The following is a 26,978-nucleotide window of genomic DNA, read 5'->3' as shown; positions in this document are numbered from 1 at the left end:
ATTACTATGCTATTAACAGAAACGAAACCTAAACACAACCATTTTTGACCCTGCGGGAGGGGGAGATCAAACCTTATATCAGCACCTATTCTGATTCTTCAGACATCCTGAGGTCTATATTCTAATTTTACTTGGATTTGGAATAATCTCACATATTGTAACTTATTGCTCAGGAAAAAAGAGCTTTCTGGGTACATAGGTATACTATGAGCTATAATATCAATTGGACTTTTAGGATTCATCGTATGAGCTCACCACGTTTACAGTAAATACAGATGTTGAAACATGAGCATATTTTATATCAGCCACTATAATTATTGCTATTCCAACAGGAGCAAAAGTATTTAGTTGACTAGCAACACTTCATGGAGGTAATATCAAATGATCTCCAGCCATAATATGAGCCCTAGGCTTCATCTTCCTTTTTACAGTAGGTGGACTAACAGGAATTGTCCTAGCTGACTCATCACTACACATTGTCCTTCATGATATAGATTACATGGTTGCACACTTCCACTAAGTATTATCAATTGGAGCTGTATTCGCTATTATGGGAGGCTTTGTACATTGATTCCCACTATTCTTAGGCTATACACTCAACTCAACATGAGCAAAAATTCACTTTGTAACTATATTTGTTGTAGGTGTAAATATAACCTTCTTCCCACAACATTTCCTAGGTCTATCTGGAATACCACAATGATATACCTAGATGCATACACAACATGAAACACTATCTCATCAATAAGCTCATTCATTTCACTAACAGCAGTAATATTAATAATTTTCATAATTTGAGAGGCATTTGCATCAAAATGAGAAGTCTTAACAGTAGAGCTAACTAGAATGACTAAACGGATGTCTACCATATCACACATTCGAAGAGCCCACTTATGTTAACTCAAAATAGCTAAGAAAGGAAGGAATCAAATCCTCTTCTACTGGTTTCAAGCCAACATCATAATCATTATGTCTTTCTCAATAAATGAGATATTAGTAAAATTTTCCATAACTTTATCAGAGTTAAATTATAGGTGAAAGTCCTATATATCTCCATGGCATATCCTCTACAATTAGGTTTTCAAGATGCAACATCACGCATTATAGAAGAATTACTACATTTTCATGATCACACATTGATAATTGTGTTTTTAATCAGCTCCTTGGTCCTCTATATTATTTCACTAATATTAACAACTAAACTAACACATACAAGTACAACAGAAGCACGATAAGTAGAAACTATCCCGACAAACTTACCAGCCATTATCCTAATTCTAACTGCCCTGCCATCATTAAGAATTCTTTACATGATAGATGAAATTAATAATCCTTCCCTTACCGTAAGAACTATAGCACATCAGTGATACTGAATCTAAGAATATACAGACTGTGAGGATTTAAACTTTGACTCCTACATAATCCCAACATCAGACCTAAAGACAGGAGAATTATGACTATTAGAAGTAAATAACCAAGTAGTATTACCCATAGAAATAACAATCCAAATACTAATCTCCTCAGAAGATTTTTATACTCATGAGCCATGCCTTCACTAGGCCTAAAGACAGATGCAATCCCAGGATGCCTAAATCAAATAACTCTCATATCAACACGACCAGGTCTGTACTACAGACAATGTTCAGAAAATTTGTGGGTCAAATTATAGTTTTATACCTATTGTCTTTGAACTAGTACCACTAAAATACTTAGAAAAATGATCCGCACCAGTACTATAAATTCATTAAGAAGCTAAATAGCATTAACCTTTTAAGTTAAAGACTAGGAGTTAAAACTTCCCTTAACGGTATGCCACAATTAGATACATCAACATAATTTATTACTATATTATCAATAATTCTGAGATAATTATAATAATCATAAATTAATGAATTAGAAAACAGCACAACAGAATAAATGTATTCAAACATTGACTCTTTGACAAAACAAGATAAATCCCACTAATATAATCAGGGAGAAGAAAATAAGAATGCACAAATACTTAACATAAAATATGAGAACAGAGAAAAAATCTCAGGTTCAAAGGAAATTATAACAATTATAAAAGAATTCTTTGCCTAAAACTATGTAAATAAATTAAAAACACTCCATGAAAAGCATTATTTTTCTAGGAATATACAAATAACCAAAACTGTCCCTAGAATAGATAGAAAACCTAAACTAACAAAGAAGAAACATAAGTTGTATAATAAAAATATTCTTTGTAACTCCAAAACAACAACAACAATTATGTCCAGATAGCTTTAAGGAAATTTTATCAAACTTAAAAGAACAGTTAATTGCAGTATTATTCAAATTGTTCTAGAACATAGGGAAAGGACTTTGAGAAACGTTTATAACAAAACCTTTCAAAATATAAAAGCTAGGGCTTCCCTGGTGGTGCAGTGGTTGAGAGTCCGCCTGTCGATGCAGGGGACACGGGTTCGTGACCCGGTCTGGGAAGATCGCACATGCTGCGGAGTGGCTTGGGCCCGTGAGCCGTGACCGCTGAGCCTGAGCGTCCGTAGCCTGTGCTCCGCAACGGGAGAGGCCACAACAGTGAGAGGCCCGCGTACCGCAAAAAAAAAAAAAAAAAAGGCAAGGTAGCTATTTATGAGTTGGAAAATAAAATTAGATCCATACCTCTTACTATTTGTAAATCATAGAGAAATTAAATACCAAAATTCAAACAAGTAGATAAAAGTACTTAAAGGAAATTTAGATGATTATATTCATGACCTTGGTGTAGGGAAGGTCTTTGTAGCTTAAATAGATATAAAAATAAAAAGCCACAAATGAATGATAAACTTAACATCAAAATAATTCTAAACAACAGAAGCAACAAAAACAAAGTTAACAAAGGATTACTATGAATGGGCAATTCATAACAAGGTGGAATATAAATAGTCCAGCATATGAAATAATTCTCAATTTCTGTAGCAATCAAGGAAATGTTACTTAAAATAGTGAGGTACCTTCTTTCTTCCAACAGACAGGCAAAATTTTAAAGACAAAAAAGTGGGTGAAGAAGTCTGCAAAACAGTACTATAAACTTTCTATGAATATGAGTATAGGTATGTGTATAAATGCAAAGAAAAAGGTCTAGAAGGATACATACCAAACTGAGAATAATTGTTTTCTCAAAAAGGAAGATTTGTTATAGGATGGCAGTGAAAATTATCAAAAAAAAAGGATAAAAACCTTATCTTCAATTTCAGAATATCTTCAGATAGATATGTGAATATTTAGAAGAAATATTTTCATGTGTATTTGAAAGTACTCTAAATGTATAAAATTTAAAAAATCAAGTATACATCAAAATGGCCATATACATTTGCAAATGAATGACTTTATTAAGGAAACTCTTCACACAGGCATACTTCATTTAAATAAAGATGTACTTCCAAAACATTGTGTCCATAAAAATTTGAATCATACTGTAAATGCATTTAAAGAGCTAATTATTTAAAGAAATGTCAAGGTAAATTCTTTTGTTAAGTGAAGTCCTTTCCAATGACCACTTTCATTTAGTTTAATTAAAAATCAAACCTTAAACAAACCTTAAAAGTTTGAACTTCATGGGAGGACCACGAAGACAGAGTAGGGCTTCCCTGGTGGCACAGTGGTTGAGAATCTACCTGCTAATGCAGGGGACACGGGTTCGAGCCCTGGTCTGGGAGGATCCCACATGGCGCACAGCAACTAGGCCCGTGCACCACAACTACTGAGCCTGCGCATCTGGAGCCTGTGCTCCACAACAAGAGAGGCCACCATAGTGAGAGGCCCGTGCACCGCAATGAAGAGTGGCCCCCGCTTGCCACAACTAGAGGAAGCCCTCGCACAGAAACGAAGACACAACACAGCAAAAATTAATAAATAAATAAACTCCTACCCCCAACATCTTCTTTTAAAAAAAAAAAAAAAGAAGACAGAGTAGGAGGACGTGGAGCTCACCTTCCTCAACAAATACATTAAAAAAAAAAAATCTACATGTGGCACAATTCTCAGAGAAAACTACCTGGAAACTGGCAGAAGATGTCCTATACAACTAAAGCTGCAAGAAAGATCTCCATGTAACTGGGTAGGACAGGAAAAAAGGCATCAGGTCAGGACCTGTGCCTCTGAGAGGGATCTATAAGGAAGAGAAGGTCCATACGGGCAGACCCTTACCCTGGGGAGGGAACAGACAGACTCACAATCTGGGCATCCATGTCTTGGGGTCCTGCACAAAGGAGACAAGCCCTCTTGCCTGCTGGGAAATCCACTGAGACAGAGAGAAGAGCTGGAGAAGCCTAGACTCTACTTGTGAGGAGTGCACGTGAGCTGGCTTGCTAATAATCAAGGTGGAGAGAGCCTTGCACCGGCAGCTGCTGACTTCCTACACTTCCCAATTGGAAGGGGTGAACGCCCTGTCTCTGCTCAAACCACACCACAGCCTGGTGCGAGATCAGGGCAAAGATTTGGTCTAACTGCACAGGATCAGACCAGGGTGCATGCGGTGTGATCCAGGCATAGCTGTGGTGACCACTGTCAGCACACACACAATGCAGTGCCACAATATGCAGGAGCTACGTGCTGAATCTTGGGCAGACAGGTCCTGGTGAGGAGTGTGAAGCAATCTGTTCCCCAGTGAGAGCACACTGGCTCCGCCCACTCCGTGCCGCAGCTCAGCACCAGATATGTGGCAGACAGGTCCAGGGAGAAGTGTGCCACAGAGGCAGCCCAGACCCCAGGCAGCAGCACAGCCACCTCAATTTCTGCAGCCACAATGCCCACATCCTCAGCCTCAGCCTACTCCACACCACAGCCTTGTACTAGACCTGGGACAAACACAATGGAGAAAGGGATACGACCTTGGGCTGCATCTGAGAGGAAGCGCAGAGACCTACACAGGCAGTGCACAGGTTTGCTGTGACCACAAGAGCCTCACTTGCTTCAGCAATCATCTCCTTTGGGGAAGGGCACGCACTCAAGTGCAATGGAACCTTACTGAACCCAACCCTTAGGACTTCTACTCCAAAACCTGGGAGCAGACCCAGAACCCAACGAGGCAATGACAACCACGGAGAAAGAGGAAACCCCACCTCACATCAAGCACAGACTCTAGACACTACAAAACAAATCACACCCCTTATCAAGGGGATAATGGCCAGCAAACTCTGAAGAAAGATGTGGCTGGTATCCATACCAAAACCAGCCCTCGCACCAAAAATATTCAACTCACACAGTCTACCCAGGGGTGCTCCCACATAAAAACACCCCTTAGGACCACAGTAGTTAACAGTTTCTCCTAAATTCAGAGACAGAGAAAGTTAAGTAAAATGAAAAAGCAGAGGAACTACTACTACTCCCAATTAAAAAAACAAGAGAACTCCCCTGAAAGAACAACTAATGAAACAGACTTCACTGGTCTTCTAAGCCCCAACTTCAAAAAGGAAGTAATAAAAATGCTAAAGGAATTAAGAAAGATTATCAGTAGAAATGCAGATCACTGTAACAAGGAACTAGACTATATAAATGAAACAGTCAAAATTAGCTAATTCAATTGCCAAGTAAACCAATCTAGAAGCAATGAATAGCAGACTAAGTGCTGCAGAAGAATAAATAAGTGATCTGGAAGATAGAATAATGGAAATCACCCAATCAGAATAGCAGACAGAAAGAAAACAAAATGAAAGCAACACATGAGGTTTACAGGATAATATAAAGAGTGCAAACCTATGCATAATAGGGGTTCCAGAAGGAGAAGAGAGAGAAAAGGGGATTGAAAATGTACTTGAAGAAACTATGGCTGAACACTTCCTAAAATCTAAAGAAGGAAACCGATATCCAGGTACAGGAAGCACAGAGGGTCCCAAACAAGGTGAACACAAACAGACCCACACCAAGACATTATTAGCATTAAAATGGCAAAAGTTAAAGAGATGATTCTAAAGGCTGGAAGAGAAAAACAGAGTCAGTTACAAGGGAACTCCCATAAGGCTATCAGCTGATTTCTCTGCAGAAACTGTGCAGATCAGAAGGGAGTGGCATGATATATTCAAAGTCCTGAAAGGGAAAACCCTGCAACCTGGGATACTCTACCCAGCAAGATTATCATTTAGAATAGGAGAAGAGATAAAGAATTTCTCAGACAAGCAAAAACTGAAAGAATACAGCGATATTAAACCTAACCTAAAAGAAATATTGAAAGGTCTTCTCTAAATAGAAAAGAAGCAAGTATCTATTGGAAAGGCAAATATATAAAAGGATTGAAGATCACTTTAATAAGTCAGTACATAAATTTTTAAAAATCCAAGAAAATTGTAAAAGTGATTATATCTACTATTAATGGTAAAAGGATATGCATGAGGATGTAAAATAGGACATCAAAATCACAAAATGTAGGGGAGGGGAGTACAAAAATGAATATCTTTTAGAATGTGTTTAAACTTGTATGACTATCAGTTTAAAGCAAGTAGATATAGTTATGGGTTAACATACTTGAAAACCAGGGTAACCACACATCAAAAAGATACAATAGATTCACAGAAACCAAAAAGAAAGGAACTCAAGAATACAAAAGAAAACGATTAAACCACAAAAGGGAAAACAAAAAGAAGAAATGAACAAGAAAGAACTACAAAAACAACTAGAAAACAAGGTTTAAAATGGAAATTAAGTGCAGCTCTATTTACAACAGCCAGGACATGGATGCAACCTAAGTGTCCATTGACAGATGAATGGATAAAGAAGATATGGCACATATATACAATGGAATATTACTCAGCCATAAAAAGAAACAAAATTGAGTTATTTGCAGTGAGGTGGATGGACCTAGAATCTGTCATACAGAGTGAAGTAAGTCTGAAAGAGGAAAACAAATACTGTATGCTAACACATATATATGGAATCTAAAAAAAAAAAGGGTTCTGAAGAACCTTAGGTGCAGGACAGGAATAAAGACGCAGACAGTAGAGAATGGGCTTGAGGACATGGGGAGTGGGAAGGGTAAGCTGGGACGAAGTGAGAGAGTGGCATGGACATATATACACTACCAAATGTAAAACAGATAGCTAGTGGGAAGCAGCCGCATAGCACAGGGAGATCAGCCTGGTGCTTTGTGACCACCTAGTGGGGTGGGATAGGGAGGGTGGGAGGGAGACACAAGAGAGAGGAGATATGGGGATATATGTATATGTATAGCTGATTCACTTTGTTATAAAGCAGAAACTAACACACCATTGTAAAGCAGTTATACTCCAATAAAGATGTTAAAATAAATAACTAAATAATAAAATAAAGCAGAAGAAAAATAAATAAGATGGCAATAAGTACATACCTATCAATAATTACTTTAAATGTCAGTGGACTAAATACTCAAATCAAAAGAAAGAGTGACAGACTGGATTAAAAAACAAACACCAACAGTATGCTGCCTACAGGAGACTCACTTTAGGGCAAAAGACACACACAGATTGAAAGTGAGGCGATGGAAAAGGATATTTCATGCAAATGGAAACAATAAGAAAGTAGGAATAGCAGTACTCATATCAGACAAAATAGACTTTAAACAAAGGCCATAAAGAAAGACAAAGAAGGACAGTATATAATGATAAAGGGAGCAATACAAGAAGAGGATATTATACTCATTAACATATATGCCCCCAATATAGGAACACCTAAATATATAAAACAAATACTAACAGACATAAAGAGAGAGATTTGACAGGAATACAATAATAGTAGGAAACTTTAACACCCCACTGACATCAATGAACAGATCTTCCAGGCAGAAAATCAGTAAGGCAACGGAGATCCCAAATGACACAACCAGCTGGACTTGATACATACAGGACACTACATCAAGCCCCCCGCCCCTTAATACGCATTCTTTTCAAGTGCACATGGAACGTTCTCTAGGATAGACCACATATTAGGTTACAAAACAAGTCTCAACAAATTTAAGAGGATAGAAATTATCTCAATATCTTTTCTGACCACAATGGTATGATACTAGAAATCAACCACAGAAAGAAAAATGGGAGAAGAATGAACACATGGAGACTAAGCAACATGCTACTGAAAAAACCAATGGGTAAGTGATGAAATCAAAGAAGAAATTGGAAAATACCTGAGCACAAAGGAAAATGAAAACACAAACTTCCAAAATCTATGGGACACAGCAAAAGCAGTTCTAAGACAGAAGATCATAGTGATATAGGCTTTCCTCAAGAAGGAAAAAAAAAAAACTCAAAAAAAACAACCTAACCTACCACCTAAAAAAAGAAGAAGAAAAAAACCAATGTCAGCAAAAGGAAGGAAATAATAAAGTTAAAAGAGGAAATAAATAAATTAGAGATCCAAAAAACAACAGAAAGGATAAAAAACCCAAGAGCTGGTTTTTTTGAAAAGATAAACAAAATCAACACACCTCTAGCCAGGCCTGCCAAGAAGAAAAGAGAGAGGACCCAAATAAACAAAATAGGAAATGAAAGAGGAGAAATAACAGCCAATATTGCAGAAATACAAAAAACTGTTAAGAGAATACTATGAGGAATTATATGCCAACAAATAGTTTCTAGAAACACACAGCCTGCCAAAACTGAGTCAAGAAGAAACAGATAACTTGTGCAGACCAATCACTACAAGTGAAATAGAATCAGCAATAAAAAAACCTCCTGCAAACAAAAGTCCAGGACCAGATGGCTTCACTGGGGAATTCTACGGAACGTACAAAGAAGAACTTACACTGATCTTTCTCAAACTATTCCAAAAAACTGAAGACGAGGGAACACTTCCAAACTTATTCTATTAAGCTACCATCGCCCTGATAACAAAACCAAAAAGGGACTACAAAGAAAGAAAATTACAGGCCAATATCTGTGATAAAAACAGATGCAAAAAATCCTTAACAAAATATTAGTAAGCCAAATACATAAAAAGGATCATACACTATGGTCAAGTTGGATTCATTCCAGGTTTGCAAGGATAGTTCATCATACGGAAATCAATCAATGTGATACACCACATTACCAAGAGGAAAGCAAAAACCACATGATCATTTCAATAGGCACAGAAATGCTTGGATCATCTAGACAGAAAATCACTAAGGAAACACAGGCCTTAAATGACACATTCACCAGATGGACTTAATTGATATTTACAGAACATTCCATCCAAAAGCAGCAGAATAGACTTCCTTCTTAAGTGCACCTGGAACATTCTCCAGGACAGATCACATGTTGGGCCACAAATCAAGCCTCAGTAAATTTAAGAAAACTGAAATCATATCAAGCATCCTTTCCAACCACAATGTTATGAGATTAGAAATCAGTTACAGGAAAAAAACAGTAAAAAAACACAAACACATGGAGGCTAAACAATATGTTACTAAAAGAACAATGGATCACAGAAGAAATCAAAAAGGAAATCAAGAAATACCTAGAGACAAATGACAGTGAAAACACGATGATCCAAAACCTATGGGATGCAGCAAAAGCAGTTCTAAGAGGGAAGTTTATAGCAATAAAATCTTACCTCAGAAAACAATAAAAATCTCAAACAACCTAAATCTTACACCTAAAGCAACTAGAGAAAGAAGAACAAACAAAACTCAATGTTAGTAGAAGGAAAGAAATCATAAAGATCAGAGGAGAAATAATGAAATAGAGACAAAGAAAACAATAGAAAAGATCAATGAAACTGAAAGCTGGATCTTTGAAAAGATAAACAAAATTGATAGATCTTTAGCCAGACTCATCAAGAAAAAAAGGGAGAGGGTTCAAATCAATAAAATTAGAAATGAAAAAGGAGAAGTTACAATGGACACCACAGAAACACAAAGGAACATAAGAGACTACTACAAACAACTATATGCCAATAAAATGGACAACCTAGAAGGAACGGACAAATTCTTAGAAGGGTACAACCTTCCAAGACTGAACCAGGAAGAAACAGAAAATATGAACAGACCAATCAGAAGTACTGAAATTGAAACAGTGATTGAAAACCTTCCAACAAACAAAAGTCCAGGACCAGATGGCTTCAGAGGCAAATTCTATCAAACATTTAGAGAAGAGCTAACACCCATCCTTCTCAAACTCTTCCAAAAAATTGCAGAGGAAGGAACACTCCCAAGCATATTCTACATTAAAAGGATCATACACCATGATTTATCCCAGGGATGCAAGGATTCTTCAACAACTGCAAATCAATCAGTGTGATATACCACATTAACAAATTGAAGAATAAAAACCATATAATCATCTCAATAGATGCAGAAAAAGCATTTGACAAAATTCAACACCCATTTATGATAAAAACTCTCCAGAAGTGGGCATAGAGGGAACTTACCTCAACATAATAAAGGCCATATATGACAAACCCACAGCTAACATCATTTTCAATGGTGAAAAGCTAAAAGCATTCCTTCTAATATCAGGAACAAGACAAGGACACCCACTGTCACCACTTTCATTCAACATAGTTTTGGAAGTCCTAGCTACAGCAATGAGAGAAGAGAAAGAAATAAAAGGAATCGAAATTGGAAAAGAAGAAGTAAAATTACCACTGTTTGCAGATGACATGATATTATACACAGAAAATCCTACAGATGCTACCAGAAAAGTACTAGAGCTCATCAATGAATTAGGTAAAGTTGCAGGATACAAAATTAATACACAGAAATCTCTTGCATTCCTATATGCTAACAACAAAAGATCAGAAAGAGAAATTAAGGAAACAATCCCATTCACCATTGCATCAAAAAATATAACCTACTAAGGAGACAAAAGACTTGTACTCTGAAAACTATAAGACACTGATGCAAGAAATCGAAGATGATACAAACAGATGGAAAGATATACCATGTTCCTGGATCGGAAGAATCAATACTGTCAAAATGACTATACTACCCAAGGCAATCTACAGATTCAGTGCAATCCTTATCAAATTACCAATGGCATTTTTCACAGGACTAGAACAAAAAATTTTAAATTTGTATGGAAACACAAAAGACCCTGAATAGCCAAATCAATCCTGAGAAAGAAAAACAGAGCTGGAAGAATCAGGCTCCCTGACTTCAGACTATACTACAAAACAGTGTGGTACTGGCACAAAAATAAACACATAGATCAATGGAACAGGATAGAAAGCCCAGAAATAAACCCACACACCTATGGTCAATTAATCTATGACAAAGGAGGCAAGGATATACAATGTAGAAAAGACAGTCTCTTCAATAAGTGGTGCTGGGAAAACTGGACAGCTACATGCAAAAGAATGAAATTAGAACATTCTCTAACACCATATAGATACATAAAGTCAAAATGGATCAAAGACCTAAATGTAAGGCCAGATGCTAAAAACTTCCTAGAGGAAAACACAGGGAGAACAATCTTTGACATAAATTGCAACAATTATGTTCTTTGATCCACCTCTTAGAGTAATGAAAATAAAGCAAAAATAAACAAATGGGATGTATTTAAACTTAAAAGTTTCTGCACAGCAAAGGAAAACATAACCAAAACGAACAGACCCACAGAATGGGAGAAAACATTTGCAAACGAAGTGACCAACAAGGGATTAATCTCAAATTATACAAACAAAAACAAAAAAACAAAAAACCCAATCAAAAAATGGGCAGAAGATCTAAATAGACATGCCTCCAAAGGAGACATACAGATGGCCAACAGGCACATGAAAAGATGCTCAACATCACTAATTATCAGAGAAATGCAATTCAAAACTACAATGAGGTATCACCATACACCAGTCAGAATGGCCATCATCAACAAGTCTACAAACAATAAATGCTGGAGAGGGTGTGGAGAAAAGGGAACCCTCTTGCACTGTTGGTGGGGATGTAAACTGGTACAGCCACTATGGAGAATAGTATGAAGGTTCCTTAGAAAACTAAAAATAGAACTACAATGATCCAGCAATCCCACTTCTGGACACATATCCAGAGAAAACCATAACTGAAAAGCTACATGCACCCCAACGTTCAGCACTATTTACAACAGCCAAGACATGGAAGCAACCTAACTGTCCACTGACAGAGGAATGGATAAAGAAGATGTGGCACATATATACAATGGAATATTACTCAGCCATAAAAATAGTGAAATAATGCCATCTGCAGCAACATGGATGAACCTAGAGCTTATCATACTAATAAGTCAGACAGAGAAAGACAAATATCACATGAAATCACTCATATGTGGAATCTAATTTAAAAAAATGATACACATGAACTTATTTACAAAACAGAAACCGACTTAATAGATTTCAAAAACAAACTTATGGTTACCAAAGGGGAAACGTCGGGCAGGGAGGAATAAATCAGGAGCTTGGGATTACATACAGACACCACTATATATAAGATAGATAACCAGAAAGGACCTACAGTATAGCACAGGGAACTCTACTCAGTATTCTGTGATAACCTATATGAGGAAAGAATCTGAAAAAGAATGAATATATGTATATGTATAACTGAATCACTTTGCTGTACACCTGAAACTAAAACAACATTGTGAATCAACTATACGCCAATAAAATTTAAAAACCAACCAACAAACAAATAACAACCCAGTCAAAAAATGAGCAGAAGACTTATTTAGATATTTTTCCAGAGAAGACATACAGATGAACAACAGGCCCACAAAAAGATGTTCAACATCACTAATTATTAGAGAAATGTAAATCAAAAGCACAATGAGGTATCACTCAAACAGGTCAGAATGACTATCATCAAAAAGTCTACAAATGATAAAGCTGGAGAGGGTGTGGAGAGAAGGGAACCCTCCTACACTGTTGGTGGGAACGTAAATTGGTGCAGCCACTATGGAAAACAATACGGAGGTTCCTTAAAAAGCTAAAAGTAGAGCTACCATATGATCCAGCAATCCCATTCCTGGGTATATATCCAGAAATAACTAAAACTCTAATTTAAAAAGATAAATACACCCCAGGGCTTCCCTGATGGCGCAGTGGTTGAGAGTCCGCCTGCCGATGCAGGGGACACGGGTTCGTGCCCCGGTCCGGGAAGATCCCACATGCCGCAGAGCGGCTAGGCCCGTGAGCCATGGCCGCTGAGCCTGCGTGTCTGGAGCCTGTGCTCCACAATGGGGGAGGTCATAACAGTGAGAGGCCCGTGTACCACAAAAAAAAAAAAAAAAAAGATACAAAGACCCCAGTGTTCATAGCAGCAGTATTTACAATAGCCAAGACATGGAAGCAACCCATGTGCCTATCAACAGATGACTGGCTTAAGAAGATGTGGGATGTGTGTGTGTGTGTGTGTGTGTGTGTGTGTGTGTGTGTGTGTATAATGGACTATTACTCAGCCATAAAAAAGAATGAAATATTGCCATTTGCAACAACATAGATGGACCTCGAGAGTATTATACTTAGTGAAATAAGTTAGAGGAAGACAAATATTATATCACTTATATATAGAATCTAAAAAATAATACAAATGAATCTATATACAAAACAGAAACAGACTCACAGAAACAGAAAACAAACGGTTATCAGAGGGGAAAGGAAGGGGGAGGGATAAATTAGGAGTACGGGATTAACAATCTACTACATATAAAATAGATAAGAACAAGGATTTACTGAATAGAACAGGGAATTATGTTACCTTGAAATAACCTATAATGGGAAATAATCTGAAAAATATATATACACAACTGAGTCACTTTTCTGTATACCCAAAACTAACAGAATAGTGTAAATCACCTATACTTCAATTAAAAAAAAAGTTTGAAGTCCAAAATACTATTATAAAAGTAAATACATATCTCCTTACCAATAACAGAATAATAATTCCCTATATTATTCACTGACTTTTTTTTTCTAGCGCTCTCTCATTTTTCATCCACTTAAGGTATTATCAGAAAGAGAAGGGGGAATATATGAATAATGTCAAACCTGTTAAAAGTGCACACTGATGGATGTCTTCATTTACAAACTTCATAAAGTTATCCTCATCCTAAAACAAGAGAGTTTTAAATTATTTATCTTTTAAAAACCAGCGGTTTCCCAATCCAGAAATTTTTTACATCTACCTTAGTACTTAGAATTGAGTGTGTCTTTAATCTTTAATAAATGAAAAAATTCAAGGTTATTACTGGCTATTGATCTCAAATCACCCAACACTTCAAATATCCTGAAACAATGTTTTCATCTTTCATTTCTCTTCTTCCACAAGGTAAGGTCATATTAATGATTATAGAGAAGGAACAGTTTAAAGATTCTTGGTAAACCTGGCAAAACAGGTTAAATTACGACTAAAATTAACCAAAAAAAGAAGAAAAAAGAAACACAGAAAGCCATTGCCGGGACTTCCCTAGTGACCCAGTGGTGAAGAATTCGCCTGCCAATGCAGGGGACACGGGTTTGAGCCCTGGTCCGGGAAGATCCCACATGCCGCGGAGCAAATAAGCCTGTGCGCCACAACTACTGAGCCTGCACTCCAGAGCCCGCGAGCCACAACTACTGAAGCCCTCGCACCTAGAGCCTGTGCCCCCCCGGCAAAGAGAAGCCACCGCAATGAGAAGCCCGCGCACCGCAACGAAGAGTAGCCCGCGCTCGCCGCAACTAGAGAAAGCCCGCGTGCGCGCAGCAAGGAATGAAGCCAAAAATAAATAAATAAATAAATTTATGCGGGGAGGGGAGAAAGCCATTGACTTAAAGGGTTATACATCATTTGGGGAGTTTATTTTGCGACCTTAACTTACATAGATAATTTATACATTACTAAAATGTGAAGGAAATTTCTTAGAAATATGTGCTGGGACCAGACAAAATATTTGTAACTACTGCATTTTGTTTCTCCACTACCCCCTTCTTCCTCCATGTACTTTCCTTTGTTACAACAGTGCCACATGAAATCTATGATGGTGACACACAGTAGGTTTAGAAATAGGTTTCACTATTATGATACACATTATAATGTAACATAGAATTAGTACATATAAGAAAATAAGTGGACACGAATTATAAAAATAAAACCCTAATAATTACTTATTACACACATTTTAATAAAACTCAGAAGAATCTCAGCCAAAATATTTTCTCAAAAAACCCCCCAAATCAATATAGATTCTCTTTCTAGATAGGGCATACTGCACACATTAATAGCTTTGCTTTCAATCAATTTATTTCCCAACTTCAGCGAAAAGTGATTTAAATATCCAACGGATTTTTACAGCCAACTGAATTTATAGTATTTTTACTGGGAATTTATATTTTATAACAAGTTTTATTTCTAAGTAGGATTAAGTTGAGAAAAACATACTGATTCATCTTCACTGATTGTTCTGTCTGAATAGTCTTCCTTTTCTGAATCTTCTGACATCTCCTCCAATATTTGGCTCGAAATTTCTTTTATTATGTAGGTAGGCTGTAAAACAATTTGTAAGGAACTTATTTGACAGTTTTCTTTTTAAGTACACATTAAATGTGTACCCCCAAATATATTCAATTTTATTTAATTAACAGTGACAACAGGCTTCTCTAAAAAGTAAATTAAGACACAGCTAATTAAACCTTTAATTTCAAAGGTTTGAAGAAATTCTCCATTTTTATAAGATAGAGACAAGTCAGAATAAGACAAATCACGTAAATAATTCAGTTGAAAAAGGAATTTCCAGGGTACATAACCAAATCCTAGACTTATCATAGACAAGTCTAGACACAGCGATAGCGAGTTCAGAATGATTCTGAGGCACTGAAAAGCTCATGCATCAGAGAAAAATTACAGTTACTTATTCAGGTAGTGAGTTGTAGCAATACAGTTAATTTTTTTTTCGGCTTAATTTTCATTTGACCAAAAGTTCAAATGACAGTAGGTTTTTTTCTCTATATTTTGGTTAATATTCTGTAGACTGTTCTAATATTCGATCACATTAGTCTTACTGGAATAGTTAACTTACTGCAATAGTTATCAGAAGTGGTAATTCTTAAGTGGTAATTAAGTGGTAATTAAGACCTCTTAAGTGGTAATTAAGACAATGAAATAACAGAAATTCCTTGTCAAGAGTCTACTATTTTTGAGAGACCAAAGGAATTTACTAATTTCGAATCTACTAGTTTATGCTCCTCTCTACAAAAAGTGGGCTTTCGAGCGTGGACCACAAACAATACAGCCCAAGCTCCACAGCGAATAACTTTACGAATGCCACAGAGAAGTCTGTCTTACGGGTGACACCTTCAGTAGTAAGAGACTTAAGTTTCCGTCTGGGGATCACAACTCCGAATTTGGAAAACTGGACTGGCATAAATCTTGATTCTGTTTCCTTACATGAGCGTATGAGGCGCACCAACGTGCTGACCTGCTGCGGAGTAAAACCTGAGCTTCAGGAGAGGCACACACACAGATGGATCCAATAAGCGCTCCGTGCGTACCTTCCACGTCAGAAGCGAGAGAGGCCACAGCAGGCGCGGCCTCGCCCAGCGGCGCCGCGGCAGTCTCGGGGCAGCAACGATGACTTCCCTTCTTGGCGGGAAGGACGATGAAGCCACAATTCCTGGTGGCGAAGTTTTCCTCCCACACTCGGCGACACGGCAGTGGAGGGAGGGGCGCCTTTTCTGGGCGCGCTCGTTTCGTGCAGGGACTTTCCTTCTCGGCACTTCACTGTCCCGCCTCGGCCTCCTCACCCTCGCCTCGAGTCCCACGGTCAGGCCAGTAGTCCCTTCCGTGCGCCGGAAGCAGCCGTTCTGCCAGTGATACCGACAGCCCAGCGACTGGAAGGAACGCTGCCGCGGCCGTTTAGTAGCCGCAGCCACGCCCTTCATCACGTAGCGCAGCACTCGTTACCAGGGCAACGGGCTCAACCTCGCGAAATCTCAGACTGGTCAGCTACGCGAGATTTCGGCTGAAGGAAAGGAAAAGCCCGGAGGATGTGGCGGACTAGCAGCAGAGGAGTGGGCGTCAAAGGGCATCCCGAGGGGCGGGAAGGTAGAGAGCAGGGGGCTGGCGGGAAATTTTAGGGGTGGAGGCAGGGCAGCTATTTGTCCCTACGGTTCTGCACATCGGTTGTTTGCCATGTCTGTCCCTTCTTCGAGCAGACACTAGAGCAGACTGGTTAAGACTTTTGCTTTGTTGATCTTTAGTTGTGTCCGCACCGAGTTGCGTTTTGCACGGTTGTGTGACTAATGATCTTTATTGGATTCGGAAAAAGAGACTTTTTAAATATTTGATGGAAGAGTCCTAGATTTTCTTGGGTGAGCTTGCAAGATTATTATTAGCTCAGAGATTCTTTAAGTATAATAATCGTTAGCTAACGTATCAAGAACATCTTCGGGGACACTATGCAAATCATTTTACATGTATTGTCTCATCTAATTAAATATGATCATTCCGTAACAAATTTAGCCATTATTCCTGTACATCCCACCTTGATTTCCCCCTGGTCTGTAGCTTAGTGGATAATTTATTTAGAATACTTTTCCAAGTAGAGCTAAAAATAAAAGTCTTTAAATGTTTGGTGCCTGCACGAGGCATTATGTGTCATGAGATTTGTAATACTGTAGAAATGGAGATAATGCAAAAGTAAAATAAAGGGCAAAGCAATAGCTTAAACATGAGGTTAATAGCCTCTGCTTAAATTTTGTTAGTTTCCAAAAAATAACATGTTCTTTGAGGTCAGTGATTTAGAAGATTGGACCTTCCAGAAAAAGAAATAGAGCAGGTATTAGATCACACTTTCTTGAAAATCAATTACCCTTTATAATTGTACCTTGTTTTATGTAACACATATGTTACTAAAGGTGACATGCATAGAGAATTTTTGTATATGGAATCTATTTTTCTGTTGGATTTTAGAGTCATGATTGCAAGCCATAGTGTCAGACACACAAGGTGAAACTCCAAGAAATGATCTAAACAAGTTACGCAAGAAATTAATGGCAGAGCTGGGACTTAAATCTCAAGATTTTTAGTCCAAATATCTACATGATCATATTTCAAGTAATCCTACAGAGAAAAATTAGTGCATAATAAAAACAGGAATTCAAAAAAACCTTTGAAAATTGTATTTATTCATTCTTTCATTAATTCAACAAATATTTATTCAATGCCTACTAATTGCCAGGGACTGTTCCCAGTGTAATAAAATGGACATCCCTTGTGGAGGTTATGTACTACTGAGAGAAGAAAGACCAATACTTGAAAAAAGCTCTCAGGTGATGAAAATTGCTGTGGCGAGAAATAAGGGAAAAATAAAGAGCATAGGGAGTGCTCTAGTGGGTGGGCCTTGGTAGGGGTGGCTCTGTTGATGGAGTGTCCAGGAAAGTCTCTCTGACCAGGCTTTTGAGCAGAGACCTGAAGCAAGTAAAGGGATGAGCTACGTGGATGCCTACGGGAAGACCTTGGCAGGCAGGGGAAACAGCAAGTACAAAGGCTCTGAGAGAAAATCATGTTATGAATTATACTAGGCAGCACTGTTTAGTTGAAGCTTAGCTGGAGTCAGTACATTTTAAGAAAAGAGATTTCATTAGGACCTCTTTCTTCCCCAGATAAATTTAAAATGATTTTCTTAAGCACCTGTTCCTTTTTAACTTTTTTTTTTTAAACTTACTCTCCTATTCTAGACAGTAGAATACAGTGGAAATAAATTCTTTGCCTTTAAGTGCAAGTGGAAGGAAGACCTGCAGTAAACTTCAACCAAGGACTTTGATGTCGGTCTGAGTTTTTGTTCTCCTTTTCTCTGATCTTATCAGAGAAGGTTATGGGACATACTCCTTATGGAGCCAGCTTCTGCTTCCTGGGAAGGCAGCTTTGCCTGTGCAGCAACCTTTCCTCCTCCAATTTTTTGATGCATTCATCACCTCTAAGCCTGCAGTATAAAAGGCAATATAGTAAGAGTAAGGAAAGAGGAAAAGAAAAACCAAAACAGTACTCCAAAAGGCACAATTATTGGTGCGGGAATCAGGAGGAAAAAGGTCATGTTAGCAACATGGCCAAATGTAAATTGTGTTAGGAATGTGATTTATTTTGTGTGATTATATCATTTTGAATTTGTTGAGCAGAGGCTTACATGAGCATATGAGGTGACTAGGGAAGTCAAAGTTATTTATGACATCACAGAAGTTAGTGGTTACGTGGCTGTAGAGGCTGAGGAAGCCATACTGGATCCCGGGAGCCTTGGGGTCATCTAGTACCCATCAGGCCTTCCTCAGACTATCAGGGTCTAGGATGTTCCAGTGTAGGGCCAAACCACCCCAACAGTTTCCAGATCTTAAGATCTGTCCCAGCCAGTCAACTAACCAAGACTTAGCTCAAAGGCCATCCCCTAAGTGAAGTCTTTCCTGATCCCTCTATCATTGGTAGAATACTTACACTGTTAGTTTATGTACTGTGTCTAAATTTGGGGACTATAGTGAAGTATTATTCTTCTGAACACTTGGAAATGAGGCAGTAAGAATGCCCCCAGCCTGTTCAACAATGAACAGATAGGATAAATCACCTCAAAAGAGAAAGCTGGCTCCCAGGCTCAGGGTGAAGTTTCATGATAAAAAACATGAAATGGTACCCCCGCCACTGCCACCAGTAAGTGCACCTGAACTGTGCAATGGTGAAATCCCCCTTCTCATTAAGGACGTGTTGGCCAGATCCCACAACTTTTCAGCCACTTCCTTTCATTTTGGTATTTAAGATTTCGTTCTGGTATTTGGTATTAAGTACACTTTAAACTTCAATGTCAAACTCGATTCAATGCCCTCCTCCTCGTTACCCTCTAGATCTGTCCCTAGCTCTGGTGACTGAGGAAGTGGGAGGGAATTGGTGTTTTGCTATTTACATTCATCCCCTATTTCTTCTGAGTGCTAGTTCCTTGTTGTGTTAGGAGGAGTAAGGGCTGGGGGGAAAAGGGCAGATATCTCCTTAACTGGGCCAGATTGCGGTCTGCATCGTTGGTCTCCAGGGCTGTTATTGGTCCTTGTCTGTGTGCTTCAAGAGGAGCATGGTGGCCCCAACCTGCCCCCTGACAAGGGGCTTTCTTCAAGGCATGCTCCTAGGAAATAGCAATCTCTTGTGAGGAATTATGGGGAACAGAAGTTAGAATCTTTGATTCTTTATTTACTACCTCATAATTAATTTGGTTTGGATAAGGATCCAAATTTCTGTTTCCATTTACTTTTCTTCCAGCATTTGCTTATGTTAGTACTTGGCAAAGGTAGTTTGTAGAAAATAAATGTTTTACTGAAATAGTAATGTTGATTTTGGCAAACACTTTTCTCATTAGGAAGGCAAAGCTAATAGCCATTGCATTTATCCATGGACTCTAGTCTAAATGGACATGCATCTAAAACTAAAGATATACAAAGGTTGAAAGTGAAGGGGTGGAGAAAGTTATATCATATATACAAGTACACACACACACACACACACACACACACAGATTGAAAGTAAAAGGGGAAAGTAAAGTTATACAAGTGCTAACCAAAAGAAAGCCATGGTAGCAATGTTAAGAACAGAAAAAATAAACTTTAAGGCAAAAATCTTTGTTACAAATAGAAGGTCACTTCATAATATTAAAAATATTCAATTCACTTGGAAGATAAAATGATTCTAGATTTGTGTATGCACCAAAAACATGACTTTAGATATGAAAGCAAATTTAACAGAATTACAAGGAGAAATAGACAAATCCATAATTGTAGAGGGAGATTTTCACATTCCCAATTCAGTAACAGCTAGAACAAAGGAACAAAAAAAATCCAGTAATGATATAGAATGTTTGGACAACATGATTAATAAGCTTGAATACAAATAGACACAGCACCCAGATAAAGACCTTGTTAGGCCATCTCCTCACTCCCGTGGAAGAACACATATTTAGGGTCATGAGATTTTCATTTCTTAACCATCCTTCCATTTGGAGCACACATGCAAGCAAGAGTAGAAAAAACCCCTACAATACAGACCAGTTTCCACATCACGCAGAAGACTGTAACATCTTTGAGCTCAAACCCTGAAGACGCACAAGATAAACGTTCATCCAGCCCTAATCCTATCAGTTTGGTATTAGTACTACAGATTGTATTATTTTCATTTCTTAATTTTGTGATTGACTTTGACGATAACATTGTCTAAACTTAGACCCCTTCTTGTTAGAATGTAGAAGTCAAAAGTATTAATTATTGGGTTGGCCAAAAAGTTCGTTCGGGTTTTTCCATAACATCTTACGGTATTTTTTAAGTTACCGTAATTTTGTTAACTCGTCAATTTTATGAACAAGACTTAGCGGACTGTTCAGGGCCTCCCGACTCACAATTTAAAACCTTTGTGAGAAAAGCCTCAGATTTCAAGTAGGGCTACATAAATATATAAAATTACTGGGACTTCCCTGGTGGTCTAGTGGTTAACACTCCACACTCCCAGTGCAGGGGGACTGGGTTTGATCCCTGGTCAGGAACTAGATCCCGCATGCCTCAACTAAGAGCCCACATGCCGTAAGTAAAAGAGCCTGCATGCTGCAACTAACGATCCCACATGCCGCATCTAAAACCTAGCGCAGCCAAATAAATAAATAAATATTAAAAAAAATACTATGAAAAAATATCTTTGGATTTAAAGGTAATCGCCAGTGCCTTGCAAATAGTAAGTATTCTACAAACAAACAGTATATATTAAATGGGTATTTCTACTGTAAAAGACAATGTCTTTGGGAAAACAGTACTGCCACCGTAGGTGCCAGAGGGGTGACATGTGACTACACTGGGAATGAGAAGGAGGATGAAGGAACATTTGATAATGTGTTTTTTTGAAGAAGGTTTTCAATCCCTCTTTTCAACCTTTTCTATATATGTTTGGTCAGTTGTCTCTACCAGAGCAATTTTTATTTTTTAATAAATTTATTTATTTTATTTATTTTTGGTTGCGTTGGGTCTTCGCTGCTGCGCGCGGGCTTTCTCTAGTTTCGGCAAGCGGGGGCTACTCTTCGTTGCGGTGCACAGGCTTCTCATTGCAGTGGCTTCTCTTTTTGTGGAGCACGGGCTCTAGGCGCGCGGGCTTCAGTAGTTGTGGCGCATGGGCTCAGTAGTTGTGGCTCACGGGCTCTAGAGCACAGACTCAGTAGCTGTGGCACACAGGCTTAGTTGCCTCGCGGCATGTGGGATCTTCCTGGACCAGGGCTCGAACCCGTGTCCCCTGCATTGGCAGGCGGATTCTTAACAACAGCGCCACCAGGGAAGTCCCTACCAGAGCAATTTTTAATATTTTGTTGGAAAATTGCCTGTAATAAGTATTTAGAAATATGAAATGGCGGGCTTCCCTGGTGGCGCAGTGGTTGAGAGTCCGCCTGCCGATGCAGGGGACACGGGTTCGTGCCCCGGTCCGGGAAGATCCCACATGCCGCGGAGAAGCTGGGCCCGTGAGCCATGGCCGCTGAGCCTGCGTGTCCGGAGCCTGCGCTCCGCAACGGGAGAGGCCACAACAGTGAGAGGCCCGCCGGGCGCAAAAAAAAAAAAAAAAAAAAATATATATATATATATATATATATGAAATGGCTTTCCTCTTTAAAGAATGAAACCAAGACTCAATCTGAAATATGCATTTTGCTATACCATCATCTTTATTACATCAGATAGAACTCTTGTAATCAATATAGTACATAAAAATAAGTGAGGCAAAGACATTTGGAGGAATTCCATTTATTGTGGATGCATTTTCACAATATATATTTATTGCAGCGATCAATTATCAGTGAAAAATATCGTGTTTATAAAATTTTTAGGAATGGCAGATTCACAGAACATGCTAGTCACCTTGCAGTTTTACTTCTTAAAAAGATAACAGAGAGAATTGTAATCAAACAAGTAAACAAGGAATTTTTCAAGAAATTAAATCCAAACTGAACAAAATTCTACCCTAAAACTTATTCCATCCAAATATTGGAATAAAAGTCAGGATCGATCGATATATTCTCTTCTTAAATTTAGACTTTCTAGAAAAAAACATATAATAGTGATCAGGAGAGGCTCTTATTCAAAAGTACAACAAAGAAATGTTATCTTGCCATAGGACTTAATTCAAACTTTGATCCATTTCACTCGAATGCTGGGAGGCAATGCCAACTCAGGCACTGCATGTGAATTCTAGTTCATCTTATCATAGACTCATGTCTACTCTGTCATGGATGGGTGACTTATGCAATATTGCTGGCTTTACTTTCTTTGGCCCAGATGTGCTAAAAGCTAGAGGATTCAACAACTCTACTGATTTATGAGGAAAATGGACTTTGGAAGGCACTGGTCACTCCTCATGCCAGCCCTACCCTGGCTAGCTCTCCCAGGGGAACACTGTGGATTAGAAAAGAGTCGTTTGGGAGGCTCCCTCGTTGTGTAGGAATTGAGACTAAGACAATTTTGGTAAGTCATGAGGTATACGTTTATAGAACTACACTATATGTATATCTCTATGCTAGAACATATTGCCAAGACACTGGAGTACTCTTTTATCATCTATTGTGAAGAATAGATGAACGCTTATTAGCTAAAATAAGATCTGATACCTGGATTGGGTGTGTACAAATGACGAGTTGATAGACTCTTAGGGAAAAAGGTAAAACTAATAAAAATTACATATATTTTTTGAAAGTTCAACACATTATCAACTTATGGCAAGTGCCAATGACTAATAAAGGTAGAAAAGTAAACTAAAAAGATGTTTCGGTAAGTTAAAGATGGAAGTACTGTCATGACTCCTAAATATTGGCTTTTGCTTACTTTTCTGCTTCCAGAGATTACCCAAAGTTGGTCGTAGTACACCTATTCATGGAATTCCAATCTGTACAACTTTGTCACTAAAATTCTCGTGTTTAAATTTTAGAGAAGGAAGAGACCTCAGACATCATCTAAGCCAACCGATTGTGAACTTGATTCTTAAGAATGAAGTTTGGAGCAAGCTTTGAGATTTAGTACAATTCACACTGGACTTCAAGACTGCTTTTAATTATAAACTAAATACTATGCTTTATAGAAAATGTCAATTCATTTTGACATTTCTAATCTCTTTCTTATAGGTTATTGGGCATTGGAAACATATCGATACCTATTCTGCCATGTTTCTATTGGCAAATATTAATATAATATTGTGATTTTTAATTTTTAAAAAGCAGTGATATTGGCTAGTTACAGGGACATACTGCTAAATATAATAGCCTAGCACATAAAAAAGCTTTCTACCATTAGTGTGTTTGTATATGTGTATGCACATACATACATGATCACGTCATCTAAAATGTGGTTCACTATCACTACCAAAGAAATCCACAAAGCAACCAACCTAAAGAAATCAGTACCACTGTCAGCTAACATCAAAATCCAATTCAGATATTCATCAGCATGAAAAAAGTAATACCTTAACAGTACATCTTTTTTTTTTTTTAAAGACAATCATTATTGTAGTATCTAAAATCTGAAGTGGGTGACTTTCACAAAGTGTTATAATTGCCTACTAAGATAATTTCTTCCATGCTTTATTCTAAAGTGCAGAAACAACATGATTTCTGTATTTAAAAAACAAAAAAACAAAAAAAACACTATGGTTCATTTTTCTGGATACTGCACACATTCCTCAGGCAATTTTCAACTTGAATCTCCTTTTGTTGACTTCCGATGTGGTTACTATCACTGTTCAGACACAGAGTTATGATGATCAGTAGAAAAGTCTCTATTTCACAGCATGGGTTTCTTTAGAAACAGGCTCCTGTGCAAAGGCAATACTTTTACCATGAACATCTCTAGACCGTGATTATTAAATATAGTGATAATATACATGGGTTTACTGGGATAATGAAAAACAAAACAAAAGGAAATGAACCCAATTTAGTAAATCAACATAAATATAACACAGAGCAAATGAGCCCTCTTCAACTGAGCTGGTCCGGCATCTTGAGCGGCTACTTTGGGTTCTTTCTTGAACTGTCTCAGACCTGCTAAGAGAAGAGAGCTTTAAGTCGTCAGGCCATGGTCTTTCAGCCAGACATTTTGTGTCAGAATTAAAAAAAAAAAAAAAAGATAATATGGCAGGAATAAATGTCTATGAAAGGGAGGATTATTTTTGGCATTCTCTTCAAATATGCTCCTCTTCTTTCAGTCTATCCTTTCTTCTGTTGGTTTTTTTGCTTTCCTCTTTCTTTCTTCTTTATATTCCCCTTTTCATATCTTGATCTTGAGCCTTGCTCATAGCATTCAGGGTCAAGGAGGTTTTTTTTAAACACTACTTACTGCAAGGGCCAGGACTCTATACTGTGTGTTCCAGGACAGGCACACATGACTGAATGGCTGTCTCAGCCGCATCAAGGCATGATAGTAAACTGGACTATGCTTATCTTTAGTGTTCTCCTATTTTTTCATTTCCTACCTCCTATTCTTATGCCCCTACCCTTGAAACTTATCTGACCAATGGTCTTATTGTACACCATTTCTTTCCCTCAGCTAGCTGCTAAAAATTCTTGCTGAGGTAGTCACAAATGTTAAAGTGTCATGAATCTGCAATTTCAAATTCTTTGTATAGTTTCATTTCAAAGGGATTACTGCGTGACACTAATGAATTTGACATTTTGGACCAAAGGAGCTACCTACTTTGCTACCTCACAAACTCAGCTCTGGGCCTGCTGGTTATGTTATTATTATTACTGTAGAAAGAGTTTTGTGGTATAGACCAAGGAGGAGGGGGCAGTATGTATGTGTATGAAGTCTCACCCTGTCACCGTCCCACCTTGTACCACACACATTATTGCATAATTCCAGGGAGTACCATTCATGTTGTATGTGAGTGGTGTTCTCTGAGACCTACCGTTCCAGATCATATCTTTACTCTACTTCCTAGAACCCTGGTTCAGAGGAATGTTGTCCAGAGGGGATCTATTAAACCTGTGACGATGGTCTATGGACAGCCGACACCCCCTACTCAGAAAGGAGACTACATAAACATTTAGACTGTCATTTCTGAAAGGTCATTTCGAGAAGGGTCATAATGGCTTAGGCCAACAAAAGTTCATTCTTTGTTTAAAAAAAAAAAAAACTACAAAATGATTCCCCTCCATTCCACCAGAAGAAAATTGTGCAAGGAACTTTAGAACTTTACATTTTCTGCTGAATATGCAATCCTAAAAAAAAGCAGCATGTATAAGGGTTAAGAATGCAGGCTCAGAAGAGACTGCCTGAGTTTAATCCAGGCTTTGCTCCTAATTTGCTGTGTGACTTTGAGAGAGGTACTTAATCTCTCTGTGCCTCATTCTCCTTAACTCTAAATGGGGGTAATAATAATGGTGATTGGAGAGTCAAATGAGATAATGTAGGTTGAGAAGGCATATAATGGATGCTCATTACATTTTAGTGGTTTGTAATGGTGAAAATTATTACCGGTACTTTGAATATATTTAGCAGTTATTTAGAAAACTTAACTAATAGAGAAGATGCAACACACTCAGGAAGCTGCACCAGACTTATCAGCACGTCGTAGAAAGTAGGAAAGAGGAAGCAATTCTCTCCCTTCGGTGAGTTGTAGAGATTCTTCAGTTGCCTTTGAGATGTTCTTCAGTCCTGAGTTTGCTTAAAAAGTGCTTCTGGGTATAGAGTTCTACATCAGCCCATAAGCAGTCTATTCTAATCTTACTTATTGTCGCTCTCTGATTTTTCTCTTTTCAATTTTCCCTCTACCAAGGGAGAAGAGTGGAATTATTACTTGAATGGGGAATTAGGAGTTGAATTAGCTCCTTGTACAACAAGGGGTCCTATTTTTAGTTTGTGCATCATTTAGATATTGACCACAGGCCACTCTGTGAAGGATGAGCAGAAGGCCAAAGAAAGACAAATCCAAGCATTCTTAGCCATTAGTTTTCATAGGGTAGCAAATTTTGCTAACTTTTGAATATTATTTCAATTTTTTTGCCGTAACAGCCTTGAGTCCTAGGCTGCTGGCAATGTAACCCCTTAGAATGGTTCCAGAAAGCAGATTTGAAACTACTCAAGGAGAC

General features: G+C 38.0%; 2 protein-coding genes across 7 annotated transcripts in view; both read right to left on the bottom strand.

Annotated features, from left to right (window-relative positions):
* The window catches only part of AGBL3 (AGBL carboxypeptidase 3), a 97,887-nt gene extending 80,969 nt beyond the window's left edge, over positions 1–16,918 (bottom strand). Inside the window, 3 exon segments of the mRNA XM_073809963.1 lie at positions 13,921–13,981; positions 15,290–15,394; positions 16,399–16,918. Coding sequence (XP_073666064.1) covers positions 13,921–13,981; positions 15,290–15,394; positions 16,399–16,788 — 556 coding nt within the window. The 5' untranslated portion in view covers positions 16,789–16,918.
* A 5,627-nt stretch (positions 16,919–22,545) lies between these two features.
* Positions 22,546–26,978, bottom strand: part of CALD1 (caldesmon 1) — a 181,336-nt gene continuing 176,903 nt past the window's right edge. For 5 of the 6 annotated variants that reach the window (XM_033863313.2, XM_073809959.1, XM_019919219.3 and 2 more), the window contains one exon: positions 22,546–24,932. In XM_033863313.2, coding sequence (XP_033719204.1) covers positions 24,924–24,932 — 9 coding nt within the window. In that variant the 3' untranslated portion in view covers positions 22,546–24,923. The remainder of the gene's footprint in view (positions 24,933–26,978) is intronic. The other variant, XM_073809958.1, reaches the window with a different exon arrangement.

The sequence above is a fragment of the Tursiops truncatus genome, chromosome 9 (assembly GCF_011762595.2).
Source record: "Tursiops truncatus isolate mTurTru1 chromosome 9, mTurTru1.mat.Y, whole genome shotgun sequence".
NCBI classification, from domain to species: Eukaryota; Metazoa; Chordata; class Mammalia; order Artiodactyla; family Delphinidae; genus Tursiops; species Tursiops truncatus.
The sequence above is the reverse complement of the archived record's forward strand: the minus strand, read 5'-3'. Positions and strand labels throughout refer to the sequence as shown.